The 23,992-nt window shown below is 37.3% G+C and overlaps 1 protein-coding gene across 3 annotated transcripts in view; it reads right to left on the bottom strand.

The window, feature by feature from the left end:
* Positions 1–3,312: 3,312 nt before the first annotated feature.
* Positions 3,313–23,992, bottom strand: part of UBE4B (ubiquitination factor E4B) — a 41,883-nt gene continuing 21,203 nt past the window's right edge. For all 3 annotated transcript variants that reach the window (XM_074847826.1, XM_074847827.1, XM_074847828.1), the window contains 20 exons: positions 23,873–23,973; positions 22,591–22,705; positions 20,615–20,698; positions 18,834–18,890; positions 18,352–18,468; positions 18,135–18,233; positions 17,537–17,650; positions 16,323–16,521; positions 15,946–16,084; positions 13,607–13,706; positions 12,732–12,859; positions 12,257–12,355; positions 11,206–11,441; positions 10,337–10,463; positions 9,894–10,038; positions 8,687–8,821; positions 8,126–8,317; positions 5,662–5,836; positions 5,042–5,188; positions 3,313–4,622 (listed from right to left, as the gene is read on the bottom strand). In XM_074847826.1, the coding sequence (XP_074703927.1) occupies positions 4,561–4,622; positions 5,042–5,188; positions 5,662–5,836; positions 8,126–8,317; positions 8,687–8,821; positions 9,894–10,038; positions 10,337–10,463; positions 11,206–11,441; positions 12,257–12,355; positions 12,732–12,859; positions 13,607–13,706; positions 15,946–16,084; positions 16,323–16,521; positions 17,537–17,650; positions 18,135–18,233; positions 18,352–18,468; positions 18,834–18,890; positions 20,615–20,698; positions 22,591–22,705; positions 23,873–23,973 (2,571 nt within the window). In that variant the 3' untranslated portion in view covers positions 3,313–4,560. The remainder of the gene's footprint in view (positions 4,623–5,041; positions 5,189–5,661; positions 5,837–8,125; positions 8,318–8,686; positions 8,822–9,893; positions 10,039–10,336; positions 10,464–11,205; positions 11,442–12,256; positions 12,356–12,731; positions 12,860–13,606; positions 13,707–15,945; positions 16,085–16,322; positions 16,522–17,536; positions 17,651–18,134; positions 18,234–18,351; positions 18,469–18,833; positions 18,891–20,614; positions 20,699–22,590; positions 22,706–23,872; positions 23,974–23,992) is intronic.

Raw genomic sequence — 23,992 nt, 5'->3', positions numbered from 1 at the left:
ACACCCTCAAAACCCAAAACCTATTTCAAAATCTTCTGTAAACTGTCAGAATACTGGGTATGTGCTGTAGTCCCCCATGGTAAAAGAGAAGGTGATTATTTTTACTTCAGCACAGTTTATGTATTGTCTCTTAGGAACAGCAGTTCCTGTATCACTTTTATATCTAAGGTTGGAGAGTACTCACATAGAATAGTTCCAGTATGTTAATGCAGTTGCTTGCTTACAGAGTCTTGAAAAATCTGTTAGAAATGTTCAGAAAAAGTCTAGTTACATGTTGAGAAAGAAGAGTAAAGGGCATTTGACACATGCTGTATAGCATCTGGAAGGTCACTCACTGCAAACAGAGACGAGGAAAATTAATCTTTAAATATCCAAGTATAGAGTTGAAAGGTGGTCAAGCATTAAGGCAGTCTTCACCTAGCCAGTTATGATACCTTTTTAATTATAGAACTTAGGCATTTCATCTCAATTGAATTAAACTAGCCTTCTCAGTATCATTTTTGAAAGTCAGGTCTCCTTGTGTAAGTTAGAATTAACTAATTTTTAAAAAGTACTTAAGCAGAATTCTAGTGCAATGTTCTACTTGTGAATCATGTTTAAAAAATTTGGTCCCTTTCCTAAAGGGAATGGACACTTTCTTAATGGTCTTAATCCTTTTATAGTAATACCATATAATACCTATACTAATACCTGCAAAACAGCAGAAACAGATCCAATTCCCTGCAAGCTGTGTGCATTTAAAAGCAGAATTTAGACATTCCTTTTCAAGAAAATATTCACATAATGAAGGTCCCCAGCCCAAGAAAAGTGTTCTTGAGCATTATTATACCAGACAAATGAGAGCAAGTAGTACTGTGAAAAATTTCTTGCATTTATTAGTACAAATATAGTTGGTTACTCAAATCACTGAAATGTGCTACCTAAAATTGGGAAGCCTGTTTAACTACAGGCAAGAGCATAGGTTTAAGCTAAGCAATAATGAAAGGGAAGACAGCTATATTGTCGCACAATGCTCCCGGGGACTGTTAAGAGTCAATCTGTTGCTGGCTGAAGCAGCGTTGTCATCCTGCTATTAACAGCATTAGGCTGTCCTTGCTGCCAGCAGGGAATAGCTGACAAGAGATGTAAATGGTGCTATTACGTAAGTGTAAATTGTGATATAATAAAATCAATTGTACTGAACTGTATTGCTATAACATCAGAACTTGCCCTAGTAATTTCTGTAGTGATATAGCTAGAGGCAAGTAGAGACCAACGATTCAATCTTGTAAGTTAAAATTTTCAAAGAAAAGCACATTTTGCAACATTTATATAAATTAGCCATTCCTGGGATGAGCAATTCACAGCTCAAGAGCTATTCAGATTCTGCGGATACATGTAAATGGTAATTTATTCAATTTATAGTTTCTGCGATCTCCAATACAAAGTCTCTGTCGTAACGAGGTTAGAGTCGGATTGAAAAAGGTACATGACATGTTAGTAGGGGGACAGGAAATAACAAAAAACTGCAGGTATTATTAAATGAGTTAAACTAAGAATTGTCACACAACTGATAGGCTTTCGTGGGAGGTTTATTCTTAATCCAGTACTAACTTCAGCTCTCCTTTTCAGTTACTCAGATGTCCACTATCCACCGAGAGAGAGGGCTTCGATTCACTTTTGTACCCAGAAGACAGCAATATAATGGTACTTTCAGTTGCTATTAAAACACATTCCATTATTCTGCCCATGACTGCTGAATTTGGGAAAGCATTTGTCTGAATTCACACCTTTGAAACACCTGATACTAGTTCTCCAGATAAAACTGGTTTAGCCACTTAATGTTAGCTTTCCTGTCTTCCATAGTATCTGCACTGATACATTTTCAAATAAATGTATGCCACAATTAGACAAAGCAGTTCAGTAATGCACTCTGCTATTTATAGTCCTCAGAGTCTGATACGATGGTGGAATAAATACAAATTCACATTCTGAAGGGCATTGTCTTAATACATCCTATACCAAATGTAAGTATTTCTAAACGTCCTGAATTTGTTCAATCAAGCCTTTCAGTTGGTACAATGGAATAAATGGAAAAAAAAAAAAGGATTTTCATTTTATACTTGCATTAAGAAGAGCTAGTTCCATACAGATTATCTGCTAAAACATTTCAATTCACAACCCTCTTTGATGTTAGTTATTACGCTTCAAATGTGAAATACCAAGAACTATTAGAAAACAGAAGACCTCAAGCCCTGTACAGATACATTCAAGCAATCAGCTTTTTTTAATTTAAAGATGGATTATTTCTGCTTATGCTCTTCACATTTTATAAGACTGCTCATTGTTTCCACAGCATCCTTATTCACAAAAGGTTGTGGTGTGTCTAATTTGTAATAGCTGAAGAAAATTAGAAGAAACCATTTCTTCCATCCTTCCAATACATTCATAGTCTATCAGTAAAACTGTGTACGATATTAACTTGCAGGTAAAAAAAGCAATAATGTGAAACCATAGCAGTTTAATCATCCTCCAGTAAAAATAAATGCATACTGCTGAACTGTTGTCCTCCATCAAATAAAGTACAAATTCTGGGATGTTTCTAGAGATTTCATGCTATAGTCCTTAATAATGAGGTGATGGGAACATTCAAGTTTTTCTTTTGTAGAAAATAGTTACCTCTTTATTAAAACAGAAGACACACCTTGAAAGTTCGAGCTCACCGCATACCCTTATAACATGTTCAGAAGCCACGATGGATTTGGATGCTGAATGACAGCTTGCAGATAAAAGCATAGCAGACTTTGTTCTGTGACTTTTCAAGAGGGGAAAAACAGGGGATTTGATTTTGTGGAAGGAGTGAAGGGTAAGGAACTGTAAAACCAGTCAACAATCAAGCTTCTCTGTTCCAGCAGTCCACGCAGAAACAAACTTTGAAATCTTCCTCCCACCCTTGTAGAAAAACACACACATATACACACACTCTGCAGGAGGAAACACCAACCAAAAAACCAAAAACAAACCCCACACTTTAATTTAGAATTACTTGCACATCTCAGAGGTCAGCAGTGGATTATATATAACCCAACCAAAATCCCCCCTGGAGCCTGTCACCAACTGTCATGTAGCTATGAATAGGTACCCGAGTCACCCACTTGGGAACATTCATTACTCTCAAGTACTACTGATATCTGTGTGCACAGAAATTTTTCACATAATTTACTAAGTTATCTCCAGATCCTAAATCACTACCAGCAAACCTGAACAAAGCCACCCAAGCACTTGTATTTTTATACTTTCACTGACACACTCCAAGCAAAGACAAAGGAAACATTTTGTGCGAGTGTGTATCATTTATTGTAGTTCAAGAGAGTCAGGAATTGAACAGAAGACACAGCGAAAAACAAAGAAAAGAAAAACAACCTTTTTTTTTCAGACTTAATTTTAAAACACTGTGGTTTCAAATCCTTTTTAAAAAGGAAATTCAAGTATCATATGCAGGGGGCAGTAATACAAAAATGTTTGTGAATTTTTTTTTTATTTTTTTTTTAAAAATGTAATTCTACATTTTCCTGCACCCTTTCTGCTTTGGTAAGGCCAAGCCATGGATACAAATTGGTACACAACATAAAAAATGACCCCTGCCCCAAACTGCAGCCTCCGAGAATAAAAGGATCTGCTCTCTGTGGACAAGCTCTAATGGCTCAGAACTGTCATTTAGCATATATCATATCTGCAGCATTAAAATAATAATTTTATTTTTTAAAAAGTCACTGAAGTCCTGGTATTCCCAAGCATCTCATTCATGGCAGCTGTTTTAACATATTCCTATCTCAAGGCTTTTCAAAAATACCAGAGCATCTAGATAAACATAAAGAAAAGGGACATTTCAAAGAACAGAAATTAAAATCCATGTGTGAAATATTTGCTTTTTTGAAATTATCCTTGTGTTTAACACCAATTAAAAACCAAATATGCAAATGTGTAATATAAAAATAAGATCCCAAGATTAACACTTTGTTGCAGGCACAGTTATCGCACAGAATATGTTCTTTTGAGGGCAGGGGAATGATTTTGATTTTCACAGGGATTATTTTTTTTTTTGCAATACAAAAAAAAAGACAGCAGTGCAGGTTTGATGGGTGGAAGAGGAAAAAGGGAGGGAAAGAGGAAAAAGTTACTTTAGCAGCAAAATGTCCAAGGTTCTAACCACAATCAAATTAACGGATATCTGGCTGTAAAAAAGAAGGTTGAAGGGATGCTGCCCTGATCCATTCATCTTTGCTAAAATAATTCGGCTGTAAAAACTCCAAAATGTGACATATCGAAGGACAGTTTTGTAACATAAGCAACTTTCTAGCTTGCCCTCCATGTTATTGACCACCATTATCACTTAAATATATGTACAAGAATTAAGCCGCTTTTCTCCTCGTCCACATGCTTCTGGTCACTACCTCAAGTCAGTGCCAGCGGGCGTGCTAACCCCATCAACAGCTCTCAAAGTGTATCTGCTCCACTATTACCAGAACAGCCCACGCCCTGGTCTTCCCATTGGTGTTGGCGTGCACTGCAAGGGAATTTTTAATGGTCAGCATTCTGCTTGTCTCTCATCCAGGCTTGGATTTGCTCTTTAAGTTCTGGCACTAGTAGTGTAAAGAAGAGAAAAAAAGAATTATTAACTTGCTGTTAAATTACTTAGTAACACTACTATAAGAAAGCTCCTCATAACCAATAGCAATTTATTTTCTAGAAACCTGATCAGGAATATCTACTACCATTTCCTTCTCTATCAATATATTTTCTGCACAGCTTTGAATAAATGATTGACTCATTTACCTACCATAATAACATCCTTTAGCCCAGTAGTTACAAAGGCAAGGGTGTGGGGTTTTTCCCCACAAAAAGGGAAAGCAGAAGGAATTAACTTTTCTGGGCAAGTTGAGATGAAAGAAATGTTACTTCTACTGAGGCCTCAACACTGTCTTCTGAAAGTATATGAACAAACCACACACAAATTGCTTCCCCCAGTCACAGTTCCATTGCTTAACTGTTAAACAGATACCTGGTTCCAGCATATTTTCTGTCAGCGTCTGACGATTGAAAGGATCAGTGGAAGAGTTCAACAGATGCCTCAGGATGATTGACCTGTCCATAATAGTTCCGGATGGCAACCTCACAGGATCAGTCATCAGAGTGTCCATTAGCGGATCTGAGGGCACAAGTGTCTCCTCGTTAGGTCGAGGACAATAGCTACAAGTTTTATCAGCACACAAAACCACAGTGCAGAACTGGTATTCATGGTCCCCAGTCCGGTATAGTGCTGAAGTTACAGAAAATGGTTAACATGAGCAGTGGACTTAAGCCCTTATACTGCTTTTCCCTTTCTGAATTGGGACTAAGCATTAGCTATTTTCACCCTATTTTTGGATTTAGGTTTGGGTTTTTTACTGTTTTAAAGTACATGTAAGCAAAACATGGATAGGACTGGACAGTACAATCCCAGGAAAAAACAAAGAAACTCTTAACTCTCTACTTACTTAACTATGTAATTGAAAGAGAGCAGGATGCAAGGCTTCATAAAGAGTACATAGTTCCCATTAAAACATACTCACTTTTAGAATCAAAATAACAAACCAAATCCCTCTTTTCCCACAAAGTCAGTATTTAGAAAACTCAACTTGCCTCTGAATTCATCTGGAGCATCGCTGTAATCAATTTCTGCACGGGCATTCTTGGCAACAATTTCTTCCACTTTCTCTGCCAGCAGTTTGAATTTCTCTATTGCTATGGTTGACTTGATTCCAGCCTTCCTCATCTTTGAGATAACCTCCTCAAAGAGCTCTTTACTGTAGGACCTCTACAAGCAAAGCATAAAAAGACAACTTTGCTGAGTTAGAGTATCCTAACATGCCATAAAAATTCTAAAGATCTTTTAATGCTTTTTTAAAACTTCAGAAAGAGGGGTCAATGAAACCTCAACATTAAGTCAGACAGAAAAGTACTATGTAGATAACATTTCATCTAGCACCAAAATGTCAGCTTTGAGGAGACTTATGCTTTTTTACTGGTCATCTCTACTGTAGAACTGTTCAGCACCAAAAAAAGGCAACATCACCTAATCAAAATGAGCAAGACACTTGGAAAGGCTGACTATAATTATTAGGTCTGTTTCTTAGACAAAACATCTGTCTTGCCAATCCTGTCTGTATTCTTGTTCTCACAACTCTTGGCTGAAAAATATAGCATTAAACGAAAAGTTTTTTTTGATTTCTTAACTTCTCTGATAATATGCAAGGCAGTACACCAGGAAAGAAGTGATTCTTTCTCCTAATCCAAATAAAAACAAACACAAAACCCACCCCATGATGTTGCAAAAATAGTAAGGCAACTCAGAGGGAGCTAATACTAACTGGAAACTTGCCAACCAGTGCAGTGCAGTAAGAACTGTACAGCTACACAGTACTACATTCAGAGAGATCAAATGCATATCCTATAGTTTCAACTGAAGCAAGCATTGCTTTCATGTAAAAAAAGAAAGTCAGGCAAGGACTTTTGAAAGCTGCTTATGTTCTAAAGACACCATTTTAAGTTCACAATGCCATGTTTTGATATAAGCCTTTTAATAAAAATTATTTACACTGCAGTGCAAGGTTGAATTAAAATGACAAAACAAAACACACTAAGTCTCACAGATTTCTGTTTTCCTTGGGGATTTTAAAATGTTCAACACAGCCGTACTTCTTTCATCTATGCTACATCGCACCAAGAAATACCATTCACTGCTTTGGACACACAGTGCCCACCCAAACTCCTTTCTAGTCTAGAACAGAACTATGGCAGTATGCCCAGGGCTTTATAAATGTTTTCAGATTCCTTCTAATACGTGCTACGATTTGCAAATGGGAGATGTATCAAAATGCTTTAGAGAGACTCTGCCATGATCAAGCAACTTTTTGTTTGTTTTGTTTTGGTATTTTTTTCTCCTAATACCAGTAGCCATTAACCAACTGTGCACTTCCTTGGCGTTTCTTTCCTGTCATTGACAGTTTCCAAGATACTAGTCACTCCCCCCACCCTTTTTATGAAGGGCTACTTTGTTAATTAAGCTTTATTCCAGTTCCCACACCAGCAGGCTTCTTTCTTTATAATCCCTATGTCATTGCTGTGCATTTTGCTGTGGCTAGCATCAATGAATGAATGATAGATAACATTCTCACTGTCATACATACTGAACAGCATAAAAAATACACTGCATGCTCATTATATACATGCAAACACGTAAGGTCTGTTTCAGAAGCATTACTGATATTATCAGCAATTATCAGAACTTAAATAATTACAGAAAAAAGATAATGAGTTACTCTGATACCTCTGCTACCCTAGACATGCAAATACAGCTTCAGATACTGTAGAACAGCTCCCACTAGAATTTCAAGTAGCCATTGAGAACATTTTTTTCCTCTAGATTTTGAAAAGTTTGTATTATAAGCCATAGGCATGGAGAGATGCAATTCAGTAGTTGACAACTTTACAAGAACAGAGGTGAGTGATAGCTTATCTGCCTTAAGAATTATCATTCTGCTCTGAAGGCTACCATGAGGAGTTCAAAGTGTCTCATGTATGCTGTGCTTTGTCGGTTTATTACACAGCCATTTAATAAAGCCACACTAAAGGGAATAGAATTTGGAAGCTGTTAGTCTAGAGCATGAGCTTTGGAGTGTTAAATGAGGCTCTTAGTCGCAGCTCCGCCTGTTTCACATGTTCTTCATGAGGAAGGGGGGAGTCAAAACCCTCTGTATTCTTCAGCTTTCCCACTTGCAAAATTAGGACAAAGTACTTCTGCTAATTTACAATGAGGCTGTAGCTAATAAGCAACTAATGCTCAGGAAACTTCCTATGTGTGAAGTGCTATATGTGTTTGTGTGTGTCTATAGGTTTGCAAAACCCTTTGAAAACATACCCACACCAACAAAGACCAGTCAGAACATGAACAGAAATGATCTGCTGAAAGAAAGCAAATTGCAAGCATGTATGACAGAAACTGGGTGGCAGCATACAAGTGAGATGAAACTCTTCTAGAGTATTCTGCAAAGTCCTGTTTGTCCACAGTGCTTTTGCCCTTCCCCCTCATCTTTTCAGAGCTCACCTGATCATCAGCAATTGCTTTAGCAAAGCGAGCACAATCTAGCTGTAGATAAATGTCAGTCAGTTGGTCCAACAGTTTCTTTGGTTCAAACCCATACTTCTCCGGGTTTTCAACTTTCAGGTCACGGCACTTGGGGCCACACAGTTGCTGTAAGTTGAAGTTCAACATAGCAGCCAATCGCGGTCCAAGTTCCTACAAGACCAAAGTAAAACACAAGATCACAGAGTGAAGACAGTGATAAAGAAAATTATCATTAGATTTGCATACAGCAAGATTAGGAATTAAAAACTAATCAAATGATAATTTTGTAGGCTTGCCGGATGTCTTTTCTTTATGCATGCTTTCCATTGAAAAAATAGAACGCAAAAAGCTTCTGTCTGGAAGGATCACGCCATCGCAGGGGCTCAGGTAATGCTCTTAACTTCAACAGCAATTAGATTTCAGTGAGTTGGGGAAAGGGGAGGAGAATGGAGACAAAGGGCTACCCAACATTTCCAGGTTAATACTCAGCAGTAGAGGTATTAGAGAAGCTAGAAAAAGTTGAATCTGAGCAGGACTTACAGGTCTGAGAAAAGGCTTTTGAACTTGCTTGGTAAGGATATGGAACATATCAACAGTTTCTGTTGCCAGGGCAAGATATGAACGAGACACACGCTCATCCTGAGCTAGCTGTGACTGCCGAGCCTGTTGCTGATCCTAGAAAATAAACATTCAGTGGTTACAAGTCTACAGAATTTCCTACATCATCACCCATCAAAACCTTAACAGCCATAATGCTAACATGATCTAGACAGACAAAAGAACAGATGGCAATTCAAATCCAGATGCAATACATTTTTTTTTTTTTTAAGGTACAACTTGCTTTTACTACCCCATACTAAAGTGTGCACCAATTTTCCAGAATTCTGCAACACTAAAAAATGAATGCAAATGGTATCACAAGACTCCACAGTTATTGAGTCTGATTACATCCAGTAACTGCTCCTCACAGCTGCAGAACTGGGTTATGCTTCCTTTCCATCCAAATGCCAATACTTCAAAACCAGCTTGGGATCTGAGAGTCAAGTGAGGTTCTAATTTATGCACCATCGTAAGTAATAAACACTCCACACTGGAACAATCTGTAGATGATGTACCAGCTCATTTTGTCACTACAGTAATGGCTTTACCTTGCTAGTAGGCACAAACAGGAAGAAAGGCTTCAGAAGAGCAAACCAGAGTAAGTTTAACAAACAAGATCTTTAGAGCTTTTCTTTCCAAACTCTTTTTTTAAATCGATAACCTTAAAATAGAAATACCTGACATTGGTGGGTCAACACACAATTATTTTTTAAACAGGCTAAAGTCTGAGGTATAAGACTCTTAATTGTCTGCATTGAATCTACCCAGGATCAATGCATTAACAAAATAAAAGCTTCTATTCCTTGAAGTCAATTCAACTGGCAGGCATCTTCCAAAACCTCCTTCAAGAAGGTTAGAGTCTCAGTTTCTCCACTTAGACTTAAGTGCACAGTAATTTAAAGCTTTATACTATTTCCACTTCACACCACACTCTTTGCCAGCCACAAAATAACTATGCAGATTGATGTTTTTTGCAGAATGTCATCCAGAGTGACCACGACCATACTGGCAGCAAGAAAAAGCATTGAGAACTGCTTCTCATGAGCAGCTCTTTGGTGCTGCCCCTTATTAAAAAGGTTTTTTTAATGGTCTTGTATTAAAAAATTAAAAATAAGTAAAGGGCACTTTGAAAAACAGCTCTGTTCACCCTGGGCAGCTGGTCCCATTGTTCTTTATTCTTCATCTCCTCTTGCACTTCATGGATACGTTTTAGGGACTCCAGACTCTCATCCAGCAAGAAAGTTGTGTCATTTATCAGCATGTTGATGTAGCGAACAAACTGCTTCCCAGAGCTGAAAACATTGAAACACAGTTATCACGGCAGAGTAGATGGGTGTGCAGACCAGACTGCAACCCCAGCAACACTCCTTCTGCACTGTATATTTCGAATAATGATCCCATTCCCCAAGCCAAGTTGATTGTGGTGTCCAGAGCTCAGCTTAGAAACACTCCAGTTCTACTGGAAAGGGTGGCCATTTAAAATACAGTGGAAAGCAGCATCACCCATTCCCAATGGTAAGGACCTCCTCAGGTCATTGCCTGAGCAGCTTGCATGACAGTAAGCAGCTTTATACCCAATTTGTTACTCACTTGAACTCTTCCATAAATGTACCGTGGTGAGCTATATTCTGCCACAGGCTTTTGAAAATGGTGCTGATGTGGTAGCGGATTGTAAACTTGTCATAGAATTCGCTAGTGGCTCCAGTATGTTCAACATCTGAGTAAGAAAACAGATCCCAGAATTGAAATCAAAACTCTTTCCCACCAGGATTTACCTGCAACACACTACATCTCTCTCGTACAGTCTCCAAAGCGATGAGCTTCAAGCACCAAGCTTTAAGAGATGATACGTAATTCCTCTTCAGAAGTCTCCATCTTAATCCCCATTAAAAGAAGCCCAGTCCACTTTCTAATCCAGAACCAAACTCATTTCTGAGAAAAACCCTCAGAAAACAGAACTCTCTGTTCTTTTCAACTCCACTCTGCTCTTCATCACACAATCTAAAATTTCACTAATAAGAAAACTCTGGGAACACTGCAAAAATAGTTGCTTCTAAGGGTGCAAAACCCTTCTCATCCAAATCTACAGGACTAGCAAAACTACAGTCAGTTTTAAAATTCCAATACTCCCTTACAAAGCAAACAAAGATCTTCCAGTGTGGAATCTAAACACCACAAACACCACAAACACAATCATCACATGAATGTACGTTGCTAGAGTTGTCAGTGCACAGCAGTTTGTGGAGCGACTATAATTCTCAAGGTGCCATCTAATGCTATTTCCCCTGATTCCAGAGCAATAAAACCTCACCTTTAAACGACCTGTTTTTTGGGGGGATTTGGTTTTGGTTTTTTTTCTTTTTTTTTTTTTTAAAAGGTTACAATAACTAACACAGCCCTTTGCTTCATAGTACTCATTGCTTACAGTACGCTCAGTGAACATGAGATGAAGCACTTACCTGTGTAAAACTTCATCAAGGAGGGGACCAACAATTTAGTGGAGAGAGGATGATTCTCAATCATTTCAAAGAACTTCTGTGTTCGGGGCTGAACAGCTGGATTTGTCATGAACATCACTTCCACCAGCTTGGCTACTAAATAAGGATTTCGGATGTAGTTCTGGTTGCACAGCATCACAACAAGGAACATCACTATGTCCTGAGTGCAGGGCTCATAAAGCACCTGAGGAGCATATCTGAAGAGGGGGAGATAAGGAAAACAAAATGAAAAACTCCAATCCTGTGTTGTCTACGAAGACTTATCTATATCAATAAGTTCAGATCACTCATTAGCAACCAGAAAAGCTTAGTCAATTTATCATAACTTCCCAACTTTCTCTACAGAAACTAGATTCTTACTCTTCCAAAAGGTCTTGCCTGCTGTTCACTGGAAGTTGAATTTTAGCCTGAAACACTATCATATTATTTTCTTGTGTGTAATAGCAAATTTGCTATGAAGTACCACTATAACAGCACCTCAGGAAGGCAAACACAAACATTTCATACAACACAGAGAAGTCTGAATTTGAAGGCACGTTTTCAGAAGTGACCAACTTCAGACTCCAGGATTACATCTCAATAGTATTTATGCCCATCTAAACTGCTAAAACTACACAGATGCATTTTGTCCCAGCAAATTTATAAATGGGGGAATTTTCTACTTATTAAGCTATGATTTCTTAAAAACAATATTCTAGTGATGATTTAACATATCATGAGATCAAAGGGTCTCACTCCAAACCATAAAAAAAAAATTCTTGGGAGGAGGGAACCAAAAAACCTTCAACTTCCTTCCAAGAAAAACTTGAGTTCCAGAGTCCCCTCTAACCTATGTAGGCATTGTATCTGCAGCAGTGCATGCTAATGCCACGATCCTACGGTGGTTGTTAAAAACAGAACATTAACTATGGAACAGCTAGGAAACTACTTTCGCACCTTCGATTTCTGTGTGCACCATCTGTTACAGGGATAAATGATAGTACAAATTTCCTTTAGATATAACTTTACTTACTGTACAATAAAAAATAAAAATTCAGCAACATCTTCCACGTAAAACTCTGGCAATGCTGCAAATACCTTCGGAACTTCAGGAGTTAAAGGCAATTTTATGCTGTAGAATAAGAGAGACAAACAGGACAGTAAAGTAGCAGGGTTACGTAGAAAGAGTCACAAGCTGTCCTATGGAATTCTCCTATGGGAACACTTTACAAGAGTTCCAAAACTGACTTTTTAAAAATCCATGTCAGTACTTCAAGCATACTAAACATACCCAAGCGTCGCTCCCCGTCCCCAAATGAACCTTAAACTATAAAGACATATATTCCATGCAAGAATGTATGTACTGACATCAATAAAGTAACAATCACGTAAGAAAGCAAACACTGTAAAAAAAAAATTTTAATTCTGGAACTGCTAAATTCCGTAAACAATCTAACATGATCTGAAATATTGTTGATGCAATTTATACAGATAATCCTGACACTCACTTGGGATAGGCAGGATCAAGAATGCGAAGCATCAGCTGAATCACCATGCCATAGAAATTCAGACATCTCCTGAGAAAGTTTTCATCCAGCAAACCAGCATCTGCACAAGCCTTGCACCTCACCAGTTTCTGCAGAATATGCATACAAAAACTAATCCAGGGCAAGACAACATAAAAGCAAGGTCAAGCCTATCTAAGCTCATCAATATAGCTGTGAATTATGACAATTATACAGTGGTCTCTTCTTAAAATATGCTCTTATTTGAAGAAAATGGAGCACTTAAGCCCCAAAATATCGAGAAAAACATACACATAATTCAGAGTTGCAGGGACGGACAGAGGAGCCTTTTACAAGCTTTATGGGAACAATGAAAGAAATAGAGGTACCAAAGTGGGAAAATGTGCAGTTAAAGTTATTTTGGTAATACAGCTCAGAAAATCTGTGACAATTTACACTAGGAAGACGTAAGCAAGACACACCTTCAAAAGAAACGACCCCAGCATACTCATCTTTGCAAGAATTCTACACGACATTAGGGACTCGGGAGTTCCATGCCCATCTTGGGCATGGATTGTGCACGCACAACTACCCTTGAACAAATCACAATCCCTTTGCTTGCTCAATCTCCAATAAAAATCTTATTTTCTTCATTCCGAGGAATACTGCCTAAATTACTCTTGGTGTTACTCTAAAATTTAAATTCACCATTAATGTTATGGTGTATCACGACCACCATCTAGTGCAGTACTCACATGGTTCATAGATTCAAAACCACCATTTCTAAGAAGTATTTAAACATTAGGGCACAAAGTAAACATACACAAAAAAGCCAGGCTGACAAAGGCATTTAGTTGAGGACTAAATCACTTACAAACCTTAAGCTGTGTCTTGCAACGTTTCAGCATTTCTCGATGCCTGGTAGCCAGAGGAGAATCCTTCCACTGACTTTCATTGTTTTTCAAATCTTCAACAGTCCTGAAAACAATATGCAATAATTGGTTATCATGACAGAGGGGATATGTACTGCCATCTACAAGGCATTTAACCTACTTATCTGCTAAATACTGAGGAAATATTGAGAAGTGGGGAAAAAAGCTAATCATTTTCACAGAAGTTACTCATCATAAGAAAAATAAATTGCTTTTTCAAGCAATGAACATCTGCACAGTGTGCATTCAAAGGCACTACGTACACTAGTTCCAGCATACACGCCTGTCAGACAAATCAGAACAGTGCAAAAAAAGGGGTGAAACAGAAAGAATCATCTATCCTGCTTGACAAACTAACCTTATCCACTGTATCAAAAAAAGATACTTGCCTTTATTTTCACACTGAAATCTACAGTCACTCTAAAGGAAGGTTAAAAGGATGTCATTAAAATTAACCTTAAAATTAACCCTAACACAAAGAAGGACTGGTCCAGTTAACAAGAAGATATTTAGAGATCATTTCATCTTCTAATATCAGAAAGGAAAATGAAAAACAAAATCAACTAAGGAAGAAAAAGGTGGCTGACAACAGGACTTGATAGAAACACCTTCCCTTTCCCAAGAAAGGTTCAAGTCTGCATCCTGCGTATCTTCCTGCTTTCCACTATTATAAATCATTGCTTGCAGTTTTGTTCTACACTTCTCATGCGCCAATCCCCGTAAATTCAGGTTTGCAGAGCGTAACACATGAATAGTCTACAGTCTCCCTGTCAGCATAAGGACCAGTAAATCAAGGTGGCTGATATTACCTCTTCTCCCTTACCCATCTCACTCTGCCCCACAGAAGAGAAAACTTAGAGGTACACTACAAACACCGTTTACATTTAAAAAATCCTATGTACTTCCATATTTTAATCCTTTTTAGGAAGGGCAGCTGATTAGAACAAAACTCAATATACTGAACTACATGAATACAGACCCTTTTCATCCCTCCTCTAAACACAGATTCTTTTCCACATCAATCTCTGCTTACAGTAGAATAATATCCAGTGTAATTTCTTTATTACCAACATCTAATTATGTTGCCCAGTGTTGCAAGCAACTAAGCAATTCATGGAAAATGCTGAACACTAAGCTCCTATTGATGTCAGTAAAAGCCAAGAGCTCTTCACTCTGCACCATTAGATGGAGATTGCTGCATAAGCAACTCCTTCACAACAATTCTATATAAGGAAAAAGCAGCAATTCCTTTTCCAAGCCAAACGTATGGCTTATTTACAAGTAATCCACAGGCTGTTTATATGATAATACTTTTTTAAGATACACTGACTCTTCCTGGTCCACTCTTCACAGCTTCCCAGGTTCCTGGCCTGCATATGCTTTAAAAACTAATAACAAAATCACTACGAACACAGTCCAAAAATCCTGTAACGAACTCATGGTATTACTGCCAAGGAACATTTACCAAAAAGCAATGAGTGCAATTATAAACAATGGAAAAAACTGATGATACAAAAATCTGTTCTAATTTTAACAGGGTATTCTTTGAGATTTAGCAACTATAAAAGTCTATTTGAATTTATGCCAAGAAAAATGAACAGCAGTATCTTCATGTCAACATCATAACTTGTACTTATAATTTTTGAAATGATAAATCGCATGTTGAATTGCATGGACATCAACAATATTAAGAGTTTACTGCTGAAGGCTTCCCTCCCCCTGCACCAAGAGTGCGACAAGTTATCCCACCTCAGAAGCCAAGGGGAAAAGGTAAATATCGCCTGGGACATACAGAACAGTCCAGGCCCAACTAACAAGGTCTTGTTTCTGACTTGATTATCAGACATGTAATTTTATATGTACTCCTACAGCTATGTCAAAGTGCCTGAGGCACTGATGTCCACACACCATCACCCACACCCACATTAAGTGATAATAAACAGTGTTAAGTAATGTCATGAATCCTAAAATGCTCTGAAGATAATTCAATTATCTTCTAAACAGAATGGTCTTCTCACCAATTTGAGCTGCCTTATGTAACCAATATCTTCCATCCCACTATTATTTGAATTCCTTATTCAAGCCACAGCCCTCAACTTAAGCAAAAATCCCGAAGGGCCAGAAGCAGCAGATGAACAAATAGTTTAAGATGACCCGTACTCAACAGTTTTACCCAAATTGTCATTCTAGTCACCATTAAGTTTATAGGACTTGCCATCATGGTGAGAAGACATTACTAGGATGCCGGGACTCTCAGATGCACTAGATAATTAACAACTCCTAACCTGTTGAGTTCCCTGATGGCCCGCAGTCTACGTATGTACCGACGGCAGCTTGGCAGGATTGAGAGATGATGGGCATGCAGGGTTAAGAAGAAACATTCTGTTGGGAATTTCGGCTCAGAAAATGGAGACGGATCCCTGTCTAGAAAACAAACAAACAAAAAAGCAGTATAGGTGAAAAAAATTAACAAACCAACTGTCTTATCTAGGGGTGAGACCTTAAACTCAACTTTCTTTAAAACAAGTAAGAGAGGCAGCATCAAGAAAAAGCATTTAGGAATAGGGGAATTCTTGGGATCAAGTACTTCCATGTACCTCCCCCCAGTATCAAAAACAGAAGGCACAGGAAATGCTTAACTCATCTCAGTAAGGGTACTCACAAAGTTCAGCAATCCAGGCTGTAACATCCTCCATTGTTGCTTTCACCCTTGTCTCATCTGTGGGGAGGTCAATACGACACCTGGGATGAAATATGTACATGGGATCAACCGTTTCCAGCTTTATCTTCGTACTTAGTTGCTGTAGTACCCATAAGAAGTTGAGCATAAAGCCATCCGTAGATACCAAACGATCATCTGTCTGTGGAGTAAAAAAGTAAATAGTTGAAGAGATAAGCTTAGAAGTACAAGGGTATTTTCTGCTGCTTTAGCAGTATTCAACATAAAAGAATTATGCAAGTTCAAGAAAAAGAAGAAATTATGAAGAATGTGGCTCTGTAAGGAGACTTCTGCGATAACAGGAAGGTCACTTACTAACTTAAGTATTATCTTTCCCTATGGTTCAAGTAGTCATTCTCAAGGACATGAAACAAACATATAAAAAGAAGTAGAAGATGACCTAAGAACTTAAAAGGACCTCTTTCAAGAATGGTTTGCCACAGATATAGACAGCAACATAAGAGTTTCCAACAGTTGCTGAGCTTCAATTCATAAATTTTATCTTAAGTATAAAGTTTCTATTACTTCTTCATGGGAATTTCACAGAAATATTCCTAGTAATGGTTCCAAATGACTGCATTTGAAAACAGGACTTGAAAACAACACTGATGCAAACTTCAGTTGTTCAGGCTTCATGCACAGATCTTATCACAGCACATGAGTGCAACGCATTAATTAAACAATGGTAAAATAACATCCCTGTTGTTTCACTGGAACCATGCCAGTTCATATCTTGCATTATTCCTTTTACAGAAACCATACGAACAAAGCCTAGCAACTTACCAGCTGGGAAATAAGTGGGTGTTTGGTTTTTGTTTTTTTTTAAACACAGCCAACTGGAATGAAGCCCCCATAGTTGGGGTGGGGGGAAGTACAAAGCTTTAAGCATCTAATATAGAATCCCTGTTAATGAAGTGACATGTCAGTCCTAAGAGAAGAATTAAGAAACTGATCAAATAGGTAAAACAGAATAATTTCAAAAATGGGAAATGTATTGGAAGAGATAAAGACTGATGACAGGGCTTCTTGCCTGTTGCAGTAAGCATTCAAAATGCTTTTGTCCTCCATTTGAGAGCCACCATTGCATGAGCCATCTAGTGCCATTTGTGCATTGACTAGGTCCACGAATCACAGGAAGAGCGTTCCCCTTTATTTACCTGCATTTGTGCCTTTTTCATGTTGGCATTGACAACAGCTGCCATGTAATTGAGAGCTGCTTCTCGAGTTTCACCATTCAGTAAAATACTATGTAGAATCTTGAACAGCTCTTGCTGGAATTTCAAGTAAACATTCTGTCAGGTTGCACATACTTCTCAACATCACATTCCTGCTTTCTGTTGCTCCGTATTTTTATGTTCTACAAATTCCACAAAACTAACTACAGTTTCTGTTATGGTCTTACTGTCAACTTTATATGCATATATTAGTTATGACATTAGTTACAGAAAAGATGTATATAGAAGACTAGTGCAACACACACACTACTAATACAGTATGTATTTTTTTTACTCATTCTTTGACATGAACTATAATCCATGACTAACTGTTCTGACATTTTCTGAATTGGCTTAAAGCCTTAGAGAAATATTTGTAGCACTCAAATTTATTGGTTTTCTTAATTCCTTTCAGCCATATCTTAACAGATTTGTTGTTTAACACAGAAGCTAGATTTTTTTCTAGATTATATTCTTCATTTATGTCAAAACTGAAAAACCCACAATATTTTGCGTTTTTTTAAAACATGAGAACACTTACCCGTGCTAATTCCAGGTAATGTTGCAAAGACTGGCTAACAACCCGGGTGTTTTCAAGAGTAATGGCAGGCCCTGAGAAGTACTTTTCAACTACTTTGTTCTGAAAGAACGGATATTGGCAAATGTATCAAACCTATTGGGAAAGGGGGAAAAAAAACCCAGCCAAAACCAAAAAACCCCCACCATGCTACTATCAACATCCTTCTGTAAAAACTTACATCGTCTTCAGCAAAGACAGATAGACTAAAGAAGGCTCCAAGATAGGAAAGTCTTTGCAGCTCTCTTCCTGCACCTGTGCTTAAAGATTTAGGCAACCACAGGGGCAAAGAGACAACCTAGAAAAATAGGAGAAATAGAAAGTTAATCAAAAGCTGCCATGTCAGCCATACTACTTTATCTGCACTGTCACCTTTCAGCATTTGTCACATGCTCTTGATTCTTCAATATTCAGTCATGCTGATAGCTAAATTGAAACATCTCCTCGCTATTTCAGCAATCTAAGCAAGTCTTGTTTGTCCTAGTTTTTCTAAATTCTCAGCGAAAAGGACTCCCTTTACCAGTTTACTCTGAACTACTGTTTAGCATGAGATACTACACAGCCCCTTTTAGGGTTCTGAAGAACATTATCATGGATCATATGATACCAACAAAGTTACGTGCTTCTTCTAATTTGAAGAAAAATCAGACTGGATACACTTACCAAGCTGCACATAGGGTGTGTTTTTCCAAACTTGATTTCACAAAGTTCACATAGTGCCTGTAGAGAAATCCCAAGAAAAGTTACCGTTGTGTGTAACTCTTAAGTAACCTGTCTGCAAATAATAAGCTTAACATGGTAAACTGCTGAAAGAATCAAACCTTTTTCATTTGATCAGTGGAAACACTTCCATCTTCTACACTGGTGAAGAGGTCCAAAAAGAGCTAGAGCACACCCTGCTCCCATTTTAGCTTTTACATCTGTTCCAAATTGTCTCAGAAAAGGTAACACATCTCACAGGATAATAAATCATTGCACTTCTTTAAAAAATTAGCTGTGCAAATTGTTTGTTTGTTCACAACATAACAATGCCTTTGCTGGACTCCTGAACTGCCATATAAAAGTCAGTAACAATAATAAATAGAGCAATTGTTCTATACATACACCAAGGCCTTTGTCTTTTGAATCAGAGTGGAAAAATGTCAGATGAACAGAGAAGCCAGAAACAAAGAATCCTATCCAAGATCTCTAACTCACTTTCAACTGCAGCACAGAAAAAAGAAAGCAGTTATAACAGACGATTCTGAAAACACAAAAATACTGTAGGCTTTTACATATCCTGCTTCTCCTGCATTATATGTTCTCATTCTTCACTGACACTATAGCCAGTAACTACTATTCCATCCTTTTGTTGCACACTGTGCCAACTAGAGATGATTCAAGCGGAATATAATTTTAAAGTAGCCCTTACTTGTAGCCAACAGCCAAGTTTGCAAGAGTTTGCAGTTTAATTTGGGGGGAAATAACAGAAGAGCAGAAGACAGAACAAGCAAAAATTGTTATTTTTGCAAAAGTACCAGAGGTGCTTAGTCAGTTTGATTTGCAGCACCCTAGTCCAGGTAATTTCCTAAAGTACAAATTCAACTTGAGATCTAACAGCCCTTTTTGGCATCATACACTGAAGGATCCTAAATCTGAAGGTGTTAGCTGACAATGCTCAGTTTAGCCAAGAATTTAGCTTGCCCTTTTGTGGCCAAGCATGCTTTTCAAAAGACTTTTTTGTTTTGTCAGTAAAAGCAGTAGGAGGGAATCAGATCTGAGAGTAAAGTATGCACTTAAAAAACCCTAAAAATAAAATCCCCAACTTTGCAGCCAGGGAACGTTATGACCTTTTCCTACAGCAAATAGTCACAAGTTCAAGTAATTTTGTGTTTAATGCAATAGATGCTCGTTTCCCACATACAAAATTGAGCCCAACAAATGTTGGTATGGATATTGGGCCCTATTTCAGACTTAAATTGAGAGGAAGCTTAGCAGGATTTTATAGCCATTCACAGTATTAGAATCAGTATGCATGATGAAATCTATACATTTGATTAATCTTATATAAAGCAATACGTACAAACATTTGCATAGCCCACTATACTAATGCTGTATTATATTATTATTATATATTATTATACATTTTATTATTTATAATATATGTTTATTAATATATTATATATTTTTATTATATGTAATATATATTTTATTATATATAATATATTATATATATTATATTATTATATTATATTATAGCTTAAAATATTATTGGCCTCAGACTCTACTAGATTTTTAATGGCCTTTCACACATCTCATACCACATTAAGCTTTCAACAAGAGTTTAATAGCAATCCACTAACCAAAGAAATCCCACAAATGTTGGAAATACACAGATTCTGTACAAATTAATGTAAGTTCAGTAATCACAAAGAAACTGCTTCTAAAAATTGAACAGTCCTTACCATAAGGGGGTATTTAAAATTGTCACTATCAAGGGAGCACTCTTTGGAAGCTACAGCCAGGCCTTGTAAGATGGGAATAAAGATCTGTAAAAACAGAAGTAAATTATTTATTCAAGAATAGGAAGCAATAAGATTACACTATTGCTGTATACTGCATGAAATGCCTGTTCGTTCTTCAAATACTGCAAGTTACACCAAAGAAAAACTCAGATCTTCTTTTTAAATTTGTACCAGTTAAGCCTGAACACTTAAGAGGTTATTCAAAGCTCAGAACCAACTTGCTTGATACAGTTTAAGTGATGTATTGACTTGATGCCTGAGCATAACAACTTATCCATAAAAACTTATTTCCAAGCACTTGTATGTATGGTTCCTGATCACATTCCTTGTTTCCAAACATTTACTTTGCAAACCAAAAAACCCCAGAGACGTGTACATCTAGATTTGGACCCAAAGCCAACAGATACAAGCTGAAGCTCTCAAACAGTAACATCAGGTCACTGACAAAAATCAGGTGTTGTTCCATCAAGTTCTCTGCATGTGGAAACTACGTAGGGAAGCACAAACACATTTCATACAGGTTCACTGGAGATACTGGATGCGCATGTACCAGCATCTATATTATATACACAAACAAGAGCACAAGTTCTGTAGAGGACTCCAGCAACTTGGTTTCCCAAATGGGTAATAATTTATTTGCCTAGACACTTAGGATAACAACATAGCTTTAATTTTGCACGTCATGTAAGCACATCAGTTTTGTGCTGCTAAACTTTATCTGTGGCAAGAGTAAAGATAATGAAAGATTATGAAAGAGGAAGTGACATGGCAGGAACTTATCAAAAGTAATTATACCCAATTAGTAAGCCCCAATCACACAGCTCTGACAACTATACACCCTCACAAAATAAACTCTTACAGTAATTTTGCAACAATAACAAAAGGTCCCACTGAATTTTAAATTTAATTATGTTGTGTTGCTTCTATGAAGAGACAAAAAGTCTCATTAAATCATATTACAGAAAAAGGACTAAAAGAGGTGGCTGTCTGCTTCAGCTAGAGGAATGGTGCTCTTCTCCAGGGCAGGTGACCTTTAACACTTTTCATAACCACTTTTTGACAGTCTTAAATGTACTTTCAACTGCATGAACCTCTACTAAAATGTGTCCAGAGAGAGAAATAAATTGATATTAAAAGGTACTTGCACTACACATAAAAATCAGCTAATTTCATTTTTTTCAAAATTGGAAGGACCAAATCCCATTCTGAAGGCCCCTTTACAGCTAAGTCACATAATACTACAGCAATGCTATTAGAGACAGTTACAATCTTACTGATCTGCTTTAACATTATACGGGCTAGAAGCTTGCAAGTTTTGTGTCTTAATTACTAGACCCACCAGTTCCAATTTATCATCTCAGTGATAAGCCATCTAAACTTCCTCAGTCGTCTCCTCTGTAAAATATGAAGACTTAATGGACTAGGATTTGTAAAATTTTTAGCACCTTAGATGCAAACTATTAAAGTGACAAAGAAGGCTAAGGATTGCAAGATAAAAAAACAAGTAAATCTTTCTAAGTACAATCACAGAAGATTGCTGTCTTACACATATTTTTAGGATTATTTTGTCCAGAAGGATAGAAGGATGAAAACCCAAGATCAATCCTGTAATGTAATCCATATGTCTGCATACTCTGAGTAGCTCACTTCACGACATAAATGTGCACTGCTTATTAACAAATGCACTTTTAATAATTAGAACCAGCAAATAATGAAAGTCAGTCTTTTTGACAACATGCTAAATGAGTTAAAAACAAACAAAACCAAACTCCAGTTGCTTAACAAGTTGCTAGCCCCTGAAGTAATAGGTATAGAACTTTGAGATGCAGAACAAACCTCCCGAAATCCACTCTCTTGAATATTTTAAGTAGTAGAATCATAGGATATAATTATCTCTTTTTTAACCTATGCCTTACCTGTTTGAACACCTCTTCATCCTGATAAGTTGTTCTCACCAATTCTTGGATGAAGCCAAATGGGAGATTCCTACACAGCATATATGGTACCAGCAAAGACTGCTGCTGCAATGACCTTTAATTGTATAAAGAAAAAAATTCAAAACTAGTGATTATTTGCAGTAGTATTCGTAGTAGTATTTCCAAAAATGTCAGAGTAGGCACATCTAAGGATGTGCCAGAAAGCAGACTGTCAACATGTAGACACATCTACTCCTTTCAGAAGTAACTAACCTTGTCTTCTCAAGTTACTTGTGGAAAGATTATTCTGAAACAGATGCTGCTGCCAACATCACACTTTAGTTTAATGAGGCTGGAAGAAAACAGCCGCTTCTGTGTAGTAATTGGTTCTCCCTTCTACTCCTCTCTAATGAAAAAATCCTTTGTTAAACTCAACTAGTGAAGGAACATTTTTTGACATTTGTTTTTCCAGATTAAAAAAGAACATAACATTAGTCTTTTCTGAATTAATAGTCATTACTTTTAACTGACCTCGAGGATTTTTGAAAAGCTATCTTTTTTTCCTTATTACATATATAAAACTTATTCTAATGTCAACATTGGCTCATGTAAAGACAAAACTAATCTCGAAGCACAGTGGATAACTGGTGCACCTTAAAAGATTACAGAAGTGTTGTTTGGAAATACAAAAATATGCAGATTTCAGTAAAAGTCACATATCCTATTTTCAAAACCTTTCTGCCATTCCAACTACACAGGCTGCTAGTTAAACAACTGCTGCTGAAACCACTGGACTTGAAATCTCAGAGTCATGATTTAGTGTTGAATGTCTACACCCAGATTTACATTACCAAATCTGTTGTGGTAAACTCTCTAGAGTAAACAAGTGCTATGTCACTTTAGCAGTTTTTGCTACACATTTTGATAAGACTGTTTCTCAGATGCAGCTCTACTGGTTAGTGACTTCCACAGGAGTAGGACCCCAACAATCTGCAAGTAAAACAGTTTACGCATGAGGTAAGGCAAAAGCCAGCTTGGTTAATTCAGATCCCCCATTTAAATTGTTCAAATCAACCTAGATGATTTTACCCAAACACAATTAGAAAACATGTAAACTGCTCTCCACCAACATATCGGTAGGAACAACAGTCTCCAATGGTAAAGCAATAAACTATTCCTCTGGCACATAAATGTATCCTGCTCCAACAACTGATATTAGATCCTCAGAAGAAAAAAAAATACCAGAACAGTAGCTTTCATAATTAGCATCAGCTGTATTTACCTTGGTTGTGTTAAGGATCCCTGTAGCACCAAAGCAGCATGTGAAATGCACTGTGATCGGATGTTGCTCAGTAACTGGCTAACTGTTGGCTGGCTACACATCTGATAAAAATAACTGGAT

The sequence above is a fragment of the Strix aluco genome, chromosome 22 (assembly GCF_031877795.1).
Source record: "Strix aluco isolate bStrAlu1 chromosome 22, bStrAlu1.hap1, whole genome shotgun sequence".
NCBI classification, from domain to species: domain Eukaryota; kingdom Metazoa; phylum Chordata; class Aves; order Strigiformes; family Strigidae; genus Strix; species Strix aluco.
This window is presented reverse-complemented; position numbering and strand designations above follow the sequence as displayed.